Below are 14,063 nucleotides of genomic sequence, written 5' to 3' on the forward strand. Positions count from 1 at the left end.
GATGTTTGGCCTTAAACATGTGTGGAATGTAGTCATTTAGGGATTGTAAACAACCTCTGATTATTTTGATAGCTTTTGGATTTGAAATGACCACATTTCAACCACATTATACAACATGTTTTTACTAAGTCCATAAAAAGGAGCTTCTCTCCACTTCTGAAGTATGTAATTGTGGACAGATCCAACAGTGGGAAATGAGAAAAAGTAGGTATAAAATAAGTAAAATTATATACCACAGACTTCTTTTACTCTCTCACCAAAAACATCAAAATGACCTGTTGATTCTGCCTCCTTCTTATCTATTCCTTGAATATCATCCACTTTCCTAGTACCACTGTGGTTTTTTTTGTTTTTGTTTTTTTCCCCAGGCCCTCCTTCCTGCCTGGATTACCATAGCCTCTTAATTGGTTTCCCCTGCTTCCAGTCCCTCTAATTCATCTTCCACAGTACCACTGAAGCTATCTTTTATAAAAGATAAATGAGATCATGTCATTCCCCTACTGGTTTCTCGCTGAAGTCCAAGGTCCTTCACAGACCATAAATGATATGCCTCCTGCCTACCTTCTCTGTCTCATCTTTCACTATGTCCCCCTTTTCTCATACATTCCACATTGAGCTCCACATTACTATTAATATTTACAGTTCTCCCCAGGTATCATTAGTTCTATTAGGTCCATGCACAAAGTGGAAAGATACTTCTCTCCTTTAGCCATGACCATTGCCTGTTTGTCTTAAGGACTGAATGTGCTGCCCTTCTATCCCACTGATTCTCAATCCTAGCTGTGTATTGGAATCCCCTTAAGAGCTTTGAAAAATAGCATTCTACTGGGCCCCACCCCAGATAATTTAAATTATGGTAACTGAGCGATAGGGCAAAAACATCCGTATTTTTTAAAAGCTTCTCAAGAAATTCTAATGTGCAATCAGGTTTGAGACTTGTTGCTAGGCTCTCTTACTTCTGTCACAGCACTAATTGAACTATATCGCAATTATTGGTTTATCCACCTACCTTCCTCACCAGGTGGTGAGCTCTTTGAGGGCCAGGATTCTATCTTGCTATCTTTTCATTTTGACTGCTTAACACAGTGCCTAGCATTTTAAAGAGGCTCAGTAAATGATATGTAGAAGGCCACAGAAAGTTAATTTCCAAGTCCCAGGTCTCTCGATGTCTTGCCTTGTGTAAATTACCACTGGATTATATCATAGTTCCTGAGATCTTCAGATATTTTCTTTCACTCTAAGTTGTCATTAATTTCCTATCTCATGTCAGTATAGAAGGGTTGATTTGTCACAAAACACTTCATAATCTGTAGGAATCCCTCATACTTTCTGGTAATAAGCAAAGTGAGCCAGCCAATTCAAAATCTTCTTTTTCTCAATGTCAATTTAAATCTTTAAAGATGCATTTTAAATATGAATTTTTAAATGTACTTTTGCACTGGAAACGGTTTACAAGAAATCACAGAATTTTGGCATTAGAAGGAACTTTAAATAACTATAAAGTTTCCTTCACTTTCCAAAAAAGGATACTGGAGTTCAGATACATTGAAAAGGTGTCTAAATTCCTACAGTTAATTGGGGCCAGGGCTGGTTACCAGAGCTTAGGTATTAATACTGCCAGTTCATATTCCAATCTAAATTGTATCTTTCCTCTCCTAACCACAAAAATAATGGGCTCTAAAACCCTGAGGTGATTAGTTTCATATTCTACCAACTGAGTTAGTGGAGTATGTAATTTACATTGTTTCAAGAAAGCCATCACTGTACTTATTTAGTCCCTGGGAGATTCTGGCAGTCCTGAGAGATTTTCCAAGTCAATTGGATTAGACAGAGCAATGAGAACAAAAGATGAAAATATAAAATCTGAATGTACTACTGATTACCTTGAACTAGTCATTTAACCTCAGGGCTTTAGATTCCCAATTTTAAAATTAAATTAAAAGAGCATCATTTGAATGTTTTAAAATTATGGGTTTGTTTTTTTTTTAACCACTACAGTGAGTTTGGATTAGTATATGACCTCCCTCCTTTTTTTTTTTTTCTTGTTTGTTGTTAACTAAGGCATGGAATAAAGTAGTTTACTTGGTAGCTGAGGTTGTAACTTCTTAAAAAGTGAATTATTTGCCATTGCCAAAGTATTTACATTTTATGTTCATTACCAGTCAGGCTTAACATCTTTCCTTCAAATGTTCCAAACCTTTCAATTTTTTCAAAACACAAAACTGGGATAGCCTGTTATCCTACTTTGTCTTTAGGACTTTATATTGGACTCTGACTTTCATAAGGGCAGTATAAAGTTATCAGTTAGATTGGGTGACTCCTCATGAGTGTCTGCATTTCAGTGAATCCAGGAAATGGATCTCAGTTTTGTGAGTACAGACAAATTTATATGGTCAACTTATTCAAAAGGTCAGAGACTTATTCAAGCTACTCAAACTCCCAAGAGATTAACTGATACACCCAATATTAAATTACAGAGAGGGCTATACCTTACAATTTGGTGGGAATATGTCTATATTTAGGGTATTCCTATCTCCAAATCAAGTTATAGTAAACTGAACTAGTAATCAAAAAGTACTTGGGATTGAAACATCATTATTATAGTTTTATTTGTACTCATAATATTCTGATTATATTCCTCTGAGAATAAAATCTCTGATAACCTTAACCACATATGGGCAATACTTTTCAATTTCAAGGTCAATTGAGGAAAATCCTGTCCCACCAGCAATACATTTACAAATCGTAACTTTGGGTAGACTATTTTTGTAACTTATCTCATTTATTTTATCTTGACTTTCTAGCCATGCAGAGGATATCAGCTAACATTCTATCCCAAAAAGTTGCCTTTTTGCATTGCCAGAAAGTGATTAGTAATGTCTGTCACACTTCCTAAATGAAATAAGGCCAACAACAGCCTGATACTTTCATCTTTAGTCTAGAATTGCAATAATCAAAGAGGGGAAGCGACAACACATAACATTTTGCCTTACACTCGTAGATCCAGGCAGAAAATCTAGTTTTAGTGTTGTTTATGTGAACAGTGGCCACCTTAGGTGGTGTCTCTCCTTTTATTGGTAGAGGCTTCTGTAACCTGTTGCACGCCAAGTAAAATCTCTATTGGTCCCTCTGGCACCTTGGAAGGAGCCTGCATTGCTACCAATTCAAAGTCCCTATTGATTCATATGTTCTGTATTTAGTCAACAAATATTAGGAAATGGGAAGAGAACAAGGTCCCGTGCTGGAAAGGGAGGCTTGGTCTGCAACCAATCAATTTCACGGCAAGAGATGCACAGGCAGATACATATGAAATATAATTATTACATGGCAAAATTGAGAATTTTTCAGGACAACTAAAAATCCATCTTCTCTACTTCTTTCACAAATTCACTTATGATTCCTAACATGAAAACTTACTTAAGTTTCATTTTAAGTATAAAACATGATATAAACATTCCTAGAAACTATATTTCCCCCAATTATTAGTCAACCTAGGGAAAGTGAGATTACTTAGGTTAACAAAATAATTTTTGTTTTGTACATTGCTTTTTAAGGAAAAATATTTTTCTGGGGATGCTGGGTTTTCAGATAAATTTTAGTTACACAGAAACCAATGAATAATGGTAGAAAAGCATGATGCTTTTGATTTTTTAAAAGGTCCACTTAAAGTCAATCCATGTCAGTTTTTAAGCTTGGACTATCTTTTCTTGATATATATACTGAATCCTAAAAACTGAAGGCATTGCAGACAGAGCCCTTTTAAGAAATCAAATAGCTTCTGGGGCAATTAATATTACTTTCCAATTTAGCAAATCTCATTTTCCTTTCCCATATCTAATGATCTTTCCCTCTTCTAGAAAATACTGCCCTTCTCTTCTATGGTCTACCTTTTTTTTTTTTCTTTCAGGAGGGAGAAAAATTAGTGCTTCCTTTAGAAATCAAAATTTTTGTTCCTGGTTTTCTTCTTTTATCAGATACACAGCCACATAAATAAATGGAAACCTCGTACATTTGTAAATTGTCAGTACATACCTAGGAAGAACTTCTCTACCTTCTGAATATTAATATGTGACTATATAGGCAGAATTAAAGGTATATAAACTGGAGCCCTCAGGAAAGAATAACCTCTATAGTATAATGGAGAAAGAGGAGTTTGTAATTTGTCTTATAAGTGCTTTGCAGATTGGCACATGATGTAAATCTATGAATCTCAGTTTTGGTTCTTGGGATCCTTTACATTCGTAAAAATTGAGGATTTTATGGAGCTTTTGCTTATGTAGGTGATATGGTTCGGCTCTGTGTCCCCACCCAAATCTCATCTTGAATTGTACTCCCATAATTCCCAGGTGTTGTGGCAAGAACACGGGGGGAGATAGCTGAATCATGAGGGTGGTTTCCCTCATACTGTTCTCATGGTAGTGAGTAAGTCTCATGGGATCTGATGGTTTTATCAGAGGCTTCTGCTTTTGTGTCTTCCTCTTTCCCTCTTTGCCTGCTGCCATCCACGTAAGATGTGACTTGCTCCTCCTTGCCTTCCGCCATGATTGTGAGGCATCCCCAGCCACGTGGAACTGTGAGTTCTCTACTAAACCTCCTTCCTTTGTAAATTGCCCAGTCTCAGGTATCTCTTTATCAGCAGCATGAAAACAGACTAATACAGTAGGTTACCTATATTCAAATTTCCAGATTAAAAAATTTTAAATATACTAAATATTTACTATAATGGGGTACTGATCTAAATTATACCCTAGAGCCAGATGCTGTGGCTCATATCTGTAATCACAGCTACTTGGGAGGCTGAAGCAGGAGGATATCTTGAGGTGAGGAGTTTGAGACCAGCTTGGCCAACACAGAGAGACCATGTCTCTCTTAAAAACATATGAATATATATTTGTGTGTGTGTACACACACACACACACACACACACACACACACACACACACACAGCCTAGAGAAGCCAATGCCATCTTTTTGCAATGTAGGAAGAGCCAAGGTGAGAATGAAGTTAACAAAGAAGAAAGCATAGCTCAAAGTGACATCCTAATGACATAGTTTCAGACTCTGAATCTAGCCAACCCTGAAGCTACACAAGTCCAGACTTGTTAGCTGCATGAGCCAATGAATTTCTTTTGGCTTCAACTAGGATCAGTTGCTTGCAACCAAGCATGTCATCAGACATCTGGGTTTCCAATCGTGGGCTTCAGGGAAATAGAGTAACTGAAGCCAAGAAAAGCAAAACTGCAGATAAGGGAGGGCTACTGTGTACTTCATGCTACTGAATTGTACACTTTTAAATGGCTAAAATGGTAAATTTTATGAATGTGTATTTTACCATTTAAAAAATTGTGAGGATGAAGCTTTGGTTGCTTTAAATGTATTTTTTCCCCAAAGAAAGATAGATTATGGTCAAGAAGAACTTTAAATTGGCTGAATTAGGCTTTGTATTTTTTCCCCTAGAATTGCTGTAACTAATTCTGGTCTGAAAATAGGTGAGTACAATACAATAAGATATTTTGAGAGACAGAGAGAGAGAGCCCACATTAACATAACTTTTATTACAGTAAATTGTTATAATTGTACTATTTTATTATCAGTTATTTCTGTCAATCTCTTACGGTGACTACTACATAATTAAACTTTATCATAGGTATGCACATGTAGGAAAAGACATAGAGGAGAGTCTGGACCCAGAAAAGCCCAATGAGATTTGGCCTTGCTTATACTGAAATTGTGGGCCAGGCGCGGTGGCTCATGCCTGTAATCCCAGCACTTTGGGAGGTTCAGGCAGGTGGATCACGAGGTCAGGAGATCGAGACCATCTTGGCTAACATAGTGAAACCCCGTCTCTACTAAAAATACAAAAAATTAGCCGGGCATGGTGGCGGGCGCCTGTAGTCACAGCTACTCTGGAGGCTGAGGCAGGAGAATGGTGTGAACCCGGAAGGCGGAGCTTGCAGTGAGCCGAGATAGTGCCACGGCAGTCCGGCCTGGGCAACAGAGAGAGACTCCGTCTCAAAAAAAAAAAAAAGAAAAAAAAGAAATTGTGATTAACCACAGAAAAACTAAGAGTTAACTGGTGGGCTAAGTGTAAATATACCAGTACTAGGAAAAAACTAACTTCAGGCCGGTCACGGTGACTCACGCCTGTAATCCCAGCACTTTGGGAGGCCGAGGCAGGTGGATTACCTGAGGTCAGGAGTTCAAGACCAGGCTGGCCAACATGGTGAAATCCCATCTCTACTAAAAATACGAAAATTAGCAAGGCATAGTGGCACACACCTGTAATCCCAGCTACTCGGGAGGCTGAGGCAGGAGAATTGCTTGAGCCCAGGAGACAGAAGTTGCAGTGAACTGAGATGGTGCCACTGCATTCCAGCCTGGCTGACACAGCAAGACTGTCTCAAAAAATAATAATAACAATAATAACTTCATTTCTACTGAAATATAAAGTTTCATTCCATGATAATTGTAATGAAAGACACATGTTAACCTTTTTTTTAATGTTGTCTTGGATGGTTAATGGAAACTCTTGTAGTTTTCATGATGAAAACCCTAAGAATGGAAAGAATAACTCCCTGGGCACTTCTAATTATTTACATACAAATTCCCACCCCAACCCACACCACACCCCATGTCCCATGTTTCCTGAGACATTTATCAATATTTGGAAAATGGCACTCTCTCCTACCTTTCAGAAAATTTTCTTTGGCATAATATTGATTCCAGGATGAATTCTGAAGAATGTCACACTGTAACAAGAGTAATAGTGTGTACATATTATAATATTCATTCAATAACCATCAGTAAAAGTTCACTCTAGACAGTAAAGTCACTGCGTTTTTCCTTTGTAAGGTTTGTAAAAGGTTGCTGAATTTGAGAAAGATGAATACACTTAAGAAAAACGGTTGAAAGACAAACATTATAATTTAGTTCTATTATTATTTTTTAGGAATTTTAATACTTAGTCAGTAAAACATAATGAATGTTAATAAACCTCCATATACTTTAGAACAGGGGTCCCCAAACTCTGGGCCATGGACAGGTACCCATCCGTGGCCTATTAGGAACCAGGCCACACAGCAGGCAGTAACCATTACTGCCTGAGCTCCGCCTCCTGTCAGATCAGTGGCTGCATTAGATTGTCATAGGAGCATGAACCCTATTGTGAACTGCGGATGCGTGGGATTTAGGTTGTGGCTTCTTATCAGAATCTAATACCTTATGATCTGCGGTGTTCTAGAACAGCTTCATCCCGAAACCATCAACCCTCCCCATCTCCATCCATGGAAAAATTGTCTTCCACAAAACAGGTCCCTGGTGCCAAAAATGTTGGGGACTGCTGCTTTAGAAAATTTAATTCATATCCACCCTTCCCACTTAAATTTTAATGAATTTAACCATCACCCCTTTTATGAATGCAGAAAGTTAGTCTCTTGTCCTCTTATTATTGATCTGTGAAATAAAGTGCCAGTTTTCTTCCATGAATAATTACAGAATATTCTAATTAAAGGAGTGCTTATTTAGTCTACCACTATACTTAAAAGGTACTTATTTAGTCTACCATCTTATTTAAAGGATGAAGGAAAAGGCCCAAATTTGTTTAGGGTCACAACCTGTTAGTGGGCAGGTTTAGACCTTACGTCTAAGATAGATGTAAGATAGACGATAAGCTCAAGATATTTTCTAATCATTTAGAGTGTGTTGCAGAGAATAGAGATAGGTTAGGAAGATAACAATATAACCAACTATTTGCTCTTCATGTTTAGTTTGACATAACGGAAATCATTCTCTTGGACATACTTTCTTATCTTTATCTTTCATTTCAAACTAGTTAACAACCCGTTGGCCACCAGGATCTAAGGTGACAATGACAGGAAATGAGCTCATGACCTGGCTTAAATTTTTAATTACTGTCAAAAATACCAGCAATACACATACTAAAAACAAAAACAAAAGCAAAAAAGCCATTAATTTATTTTACCCACTTCAATTCCATCCATCATCTACTTTGTAGGCCCCATTATTTAAAATGAAATACATAAGCACGTGAATCTTCAGAGGATGGGTAATTTCATGTTCCAACGGAACAATAAAAAACTCATAATCGGCCAGGCACGGTGGCTCACACCTGTAATCCCAGCACTTTGGGAGGCCAAGGCGAGCGGATCACGAGGTCAAGATCTTGATCGAGACTATCCTGGCCAACATGGTGAAACCCCGTCTCTACTAATAATACAAAAATTAGCTGGGTGTCGTGGCACGCGCCTGTAGTTCCAGCTACTCGGGAGGCTGACGCAGGAGAATCGCTTGAACCTGGGAGGCAGAGGTTGCAAGTGAGCCGAGATCGCGCCACTGCACTGAAGCCTGGCGACAGAGCAAGACTCCGGATCAAAAAAACCCAAAACTAAAACAAAAAAAAAAAACCTATCAAAGTGACTTTGAAATTTGTGTATAAACACTGATATACATTTTTTAATACTTCGCTTTTTCACTTTTATGCCTCCAGGTTACTACAGCTAAGAAGAGAAAATATATACATATGAGTGTGTGTACACACACACACACGCATATAACTTTTTAAAATTCAGAAGTTGAAAGGTCCAGAACGATAGTAAGAAACTAACGTAGAATAGCCACAGGTGATTAATAACACGTTTCATGAAAGGCACATGGAAATAAATGGCAACAAAAGCTACTTTCATGGTAATCTCACATCCCACGAATACTGAAATGAAAATCGCCGCGGCAATGGACTGTGGTTCAGGTGGAACACGTTCTCGTTCGCTAAGGAGATTGATGCTTTTCATCTAAAAGCAGCGCTCATGGCGAAGAGGCTTAAGGCCACAAAACCGTGGGACAGCAGGAGGAAGAGAAGCCAGGTATCTCCACTCCAGCTGCCCTGCCTCAGACTCCTCAGTTTCGCACGTGAGGATCATCTTGCAGGCACTGACTGGAGATGGAATCCTAAAGCACAGGTGAAGCGGAAATCCTCCTTCAGGGAGAGCCGACTGAGGAAGCCAGCGGCTAGCACGAGGCAGGACAGGATACCTCCCTCTTCGCCCACGGCGGCCTCTCTGTCATAGTAGCCGCCGTTCTGCCACTCATTGCGCTTTCTAAGACACCTCTCGGTTCCCCAGCGCTTTCAGTGGGGCGGCCGGCCGCTCCCGAGGGTTGCAAGAGGAGGCCCGGCGTGCTGAGCCAGCCTCGCTCCCCCCGCGGTCCCCTCTTAGAAAGCCGGCCCGCCGGCGAGAGCCAGCCTAAGGCGCGGACAACCAACGAGGTGTCAGGCTCGGCAGGGGATTGCTTCTGTCTGGGGCCCGGCCGAGGTTGCGTTCGTGCCTCGCGCGCACACGCTCCGCGTTCACTCAGCCAATCCGGTGCTACTCGCGCGCCCAGGAGCGATCCGCGGACCTACTCAGGCTGGGCCGGCTCCTTCCCGCTCCCAATACTCAGCACCCGAGCTCTCACTCCTCCCCTCACTCTCCACGAGTTCCACGCCTAGGGGTGTAGCTCCGCCCTTGTCCCCGAGTCCGCCCCCGCAACCTCCAGAGCGTGTGCTATCCTTTCCTCTCAGTCCTGCCATCTAGCTGCCTTGGGTCTCGCGCTCCGCAGAGCGTCCCGACTCTCTCCGGCCTAGTTCTGCCGCCTCCGCGCGCTCTCCCCGTGCGGCCACCGCGCCCCCCAAGCTTGCCTCCTTCTTGCCGGACTTGGGGCCGCGCGCCCTGACTCCTCCCCTTCCCGCGGACCCGCGCACTCCCGGCGCGGCCTCTCCCCCACGCAGGCCACCGAGCACTCTGCGGCCTCCCCCTCCTTCCCCGCTCTCCTCGCGCTTCTCTGGCTCCCTAGCTGTCGCGCTCTTCTCGGCGAGCGCGCTCCCGGCCCGCGCGCTCCGGGCTCCGGTTTCTCCCGGCTCCTGTCAGTGCGGTGACTGCGCTGGGAAACATGGCGACCGAGGGAATGATCCTTACTAACCACGACCATCAAATCCGTGTCGGAGTCCTTACAGGTAACCGGGGGAGGAGGTCCGGGACCTATGAGGCTGCTGTCCCTGCATTGCCTTAGGCTTTTCGCCTGTGGTGGCCCTTCTCTGCGGCCTCGGGAGGAGGGAAGGCTGAAGAAGGGAACCGCGGGGGTGCATTTTACAACCGCTGAGAACCGCCGGAGATTGGGGGTGTTCCCGCGGGTCCCCTCCCCCAGGCGCCAGGAGCCGGGGTCGACCCCGTGGGATGTTAGGCCCCAGCGTCTTCGGAAGCAAAGTCCTGGGTCCCCGGGGACCGAGGGGCCGGTGCGGAGGGCGCTGCGGGGCTCCGCGCTGTCGGTGCAGGCGGCGGGATCCCGGCTCCGCAGTCTGAAGCATGCCGCTCTCGGCTGGCCTGGGCGCATCCTCCGCTAGTGCTCTTCAGAGAGAGGGGGGAATCCCATCTCCACCCCCTTCCTCTCCTTCCCTTCCCCCCACCTGGGCGGCCCCACGCCAGTATCTGTGCTTGCCTGGACGAGACTCAGGTGTTAATCAGATGAAACTGCTCCTCCTCGGGTTGTCCCTCGCGGGCCGGGCGTCCCCTCAGCCACCCATGGGGCACCCTTCGCCTCCCTCGGGGGATGGGGGATCGGCTTGCGTCCGGACCTCGGAAAGTGTCTGCCTTCTGCCTTTCCGAGCAAAAGGCCCTCTGTCTGACTCGTCGTTTCCTTAGCGAGGACGGGCTGCAGCCTGCTGCCGGGGGATCCAGCTTTTTACTTGAGAGGGCAGGATTCCCCTACTGGGGCTCCTCTCCCCCTCCTTTCTGGGAACCCCCACCCCGGTAGAGCGTCCCGAGGCTGGTGAGGAGCGTACTTTTCCCGGGTCGCGTTTCCCTCCCTCGCGAAAGCCGTGTGTGTTCTGCAAGTCTGATTCCGTTGCGCTGAATTTGGTTAATATCCGTCACTTCGGCGATCGGCAGTTGCTGCAGGGCATGACTTCCAAGATGAACAGCAAGCGGATTTGTAGGGGTTTCTGCTGTGGTTCTGTAATTGGCAAGGTTTATGTGTAATTGAGTGGCGAGACGGGGGTTAAAGAACTATATTTGGAATCTGAGGGCTTAGTTTGGAGTGAAGGAAATCCAAGACTCAGTGATGTGATTTCGGAAAAAGAAGCAATGTGGACGGGAATCCTAGTGTTTCCCTTACTTCTTTTTTTAATTTTTTCTTTAACTGTCAAATTCTGACAGGTCGAGACGGTGCTCGAGAAGGGACTAAATTGAATAAGACTTGCTTTTATTATTAGGTAGAAAAAAAATGTCTGAGACTGCCGGCAGGTATTGAGTGCAAAGCTTAATTTAGCTGCTGAATTTTATGAAAAGGTGATATCCAAAGCCTCCTTTTTTCTCTTTTAAGTAAAGGATTGCCTTTCCCTGGTATTCTTTCCGTATATCGATGGTGATTAATTGAATTTTCCTAATTAAAAGACCCTTGGATAGAGAAACTAGTCTAAACCAGTTGCAGAAAAGGGAACCCCCAAATCAGAAGGTGCGCTGTTCTCTTCTTTTGGTCCTGAAACTGTTTGGGTATGTGAAGATTCAGTTGTATTTCAGAATTCCTGGAGCTGACATTGCCAATTTTCGAATAATCTGATGGTGGGATGTGAAAGTGTATATCTTTTATTTACCCTCAACTTGCACTTTAAATTCCAGCCATTCTTTGACAATTAATAGAATAGTGAGAAACCAAAATATGTCAGTTGTCTGTGGAAATAAAAAAGGCCATAGATGTTTAAAAGTTAAACCGTAGAAACATTTTTAAAATGAACATTTTCTACTTAAGCTTTCCATTAAATAATAGTTTCATTTAACGAATCAACTTACCTTTGTGAAGTGACATAGCAGATAGGTGTTGTACAGACTGCTTTGAAAGATGCCGCCCTTATCTGGTGTCCCTACAGTCTAATATGGATAACATTGATACACAAACAAATGAAGAAACATTGTATGTAATTATTGTGCAAAACTTTTCTAAATACATTACCTATGAGTTTGGGGTTAACTGCAAAAGAAATTCCGTATTCAGATGAATTAGGAGCGAATGTGACTACCTGAAGGGAGAATTTAATACATTTACTAGGTCAAGAAGAAACTGGCAATTTTAAGGGGAGTTGAAAGTCAGCAGCCACTTTATAAATAAATATGTAGTTGATGATGAGGCTTCTGAGCTAAATAAAAATGCAATGTAAAGGCCTTGAAAAGCTGAAGTGGAATGGGTAGGTGGCATAGGTAAAATGTTAGAGAGAAGGTAACATTAACATTGACAGTGAAATTAAAGACAGTCAGGGGAAGCCATCTCATGGGAATGAGGTACAGTAGTCTAGGGGGAAAAGTCCAGGGCCAGGAACAAGGATGTAGCTGAAGGAATGAAAAGGCAGCTACAGATTTGGAATAAGTGATAATAGAGGAAAATAGGTTTTGATGATAACATGTATATTTGAAGTCAGAAGTAACTCAGGCTTTTTCTTGAAAGTTGTTGATACAGATATTGTCTACTATGATGGAGAGGAAAGAAAACTGATTTTTCTCAAGTCTGTAACTAGTGGGTTTCATTACCAACAGCTTAATTTCTGTGGTCTTGCCTGATATACCATATGATTTGGGGGAAAGAACTTACAAAAACGAAGCTGTGCTGTACAATTTTGTGTATTCTAGAACTTCAGGTTTTGCAGTTTTACTATGTAGAATTATTCTTTACTGAACTGAAGTATTGTGATTTCATACTTAAGAAAGTTGAGTTGAACTGTGGTTTTTGTAAATTATTATTTGTGGCTCTTAAAAGGTGGAGGGTCTCTTAGAAAATCTGCTTGGCATGCTTCGTAATACTAATTTTAAGTATTTTATCTATATCTATTTTACAAAGATAGTGGAAAGTGTGATCTACCCACACACACATTTTACAATATGTTACTTAGTATTTTGTGAAGTCATATTGTCAGTTCTAAAGTTTTTAATTGACTTTGTGACATTTTTTATTACCTGTTGAAAGATATTTGTTCTTTGAAACTTTTCATCCATTAGATGTTTTTGTTATCTTCATTTCAGTTGTGAATTTGGCAAATTTAGTACATAGTCTGTTGAGACTTCTCATTAAATAAATTAATTGTATTAGGTTTATGAAAGAATAATGGTAGAAAGGGAAATATTTAGCAGAAGCATTTTTTTGCTTCATTATTTTGAATTATTAAGCACTTGAAAATGAGATTATGATAATTAATGTAACATGGATATTCTAATTATACTTTTTTTTAAATCAGGAAAATGAGAACATATATGTATATAAAATAGGCTGTATGTGGAAACATTTTATGTTGAATATTATTGTCCATCTCTAACAACAATAACTTTGTTCGAAACTGTCTTATGTTGACTTGACAGAAATGAAAGTCACATGGTGTTTGGTGACCTAAGGTCTAGTTTGAAATATTTCTGTGTCTAATTAGTTGTCTACTTGTATTACTATTTATAAAAGAGACTAGAGGTAATATGGTAATGAGTAACATGAAGCAAATAAACAAGTATCTGCTACTTGAAAACTAGAAACAGGATGTGGTGCAGATGTAGAATTTTTTTCTAACAGCTTTAGTAGTGATTATACTTGAAGTCAATCTTACCAGTTACATAGCAGGCTCACTGTATCTGGAATATGTCACTCTTCACATACTTTTTTCTATTTTGAAAGAAGCTGTTTATCAAAGCAGCATACTAGTTTTACCTGTAAAAGCTCTACAGAAACATTACTAGGAAAATAATGACTACATGTATGTATAGAATGTAGAATCATATAGATTATTCCATTGGCTACTTAATATCATATTAGTTCGCTACAGCTAATGTTTGATACCAAGGTACTTAGCTGAAGATGATAATCCATTACCTAAATTGTCACTAATAGGGGCATGAATGAGAAAAAGGTACAAATTTTTGGGAAAGGGCATTTTTAAAAATCATATTTTTGCTGTAGTAATATACATTTTAATTGCACTAACCTGTTGATTTGAAATCAGTAAGAGATACTGGAACAAATATAAGACTAGGTACTAGAGATTA

The 14,063-nt window shown here is 41.1% G+C and overlaps 1 protein-coding gene across 26 annotated transcripts in view; it reads left to right on the plus strand.

Annotated features, from left to right (window-relative positions):
* Nucleotides 1–7,333: 7,333 nt before the first annotated feature.
* Nucleotides 7,334–14,063, plus strand: part of GPHN (gephyrin) — a 675,135-nt gene continuing 668,405 nt past the window's right edge. For all 26 annotated transcript variants that reach the window (XM_034937122.3, XM_034937124.3, XM_034937127.3 and 23 more), the window contains exon 1: nt 7,334–10,006. In XM_034937122.3, the coding sequence (XP_034793013.1) occupies nt 9,943–10,006 (64 nt within the window). In that variant the 5' untranslated portion in view covers nt 7,334–9,942. The remainder of the gene's footprint in view (nt 10,007–14,063) is intronic.

Source organism: Pan paniscus, chromosome 15, assembly GCF_029289425.2.
Source record: "Pan paniscus chromosome 15, NHGRI_mPanPan1-v2.0_pri, whole genome shotgun sequence".
In the NCBI taxonomy this organism is placed as follows: domain Eukaryota; kingdom Metazoa; phylum Chordata; class Mammalia; order Primates; family Hominidae; genus Pan; species Pan paniscus.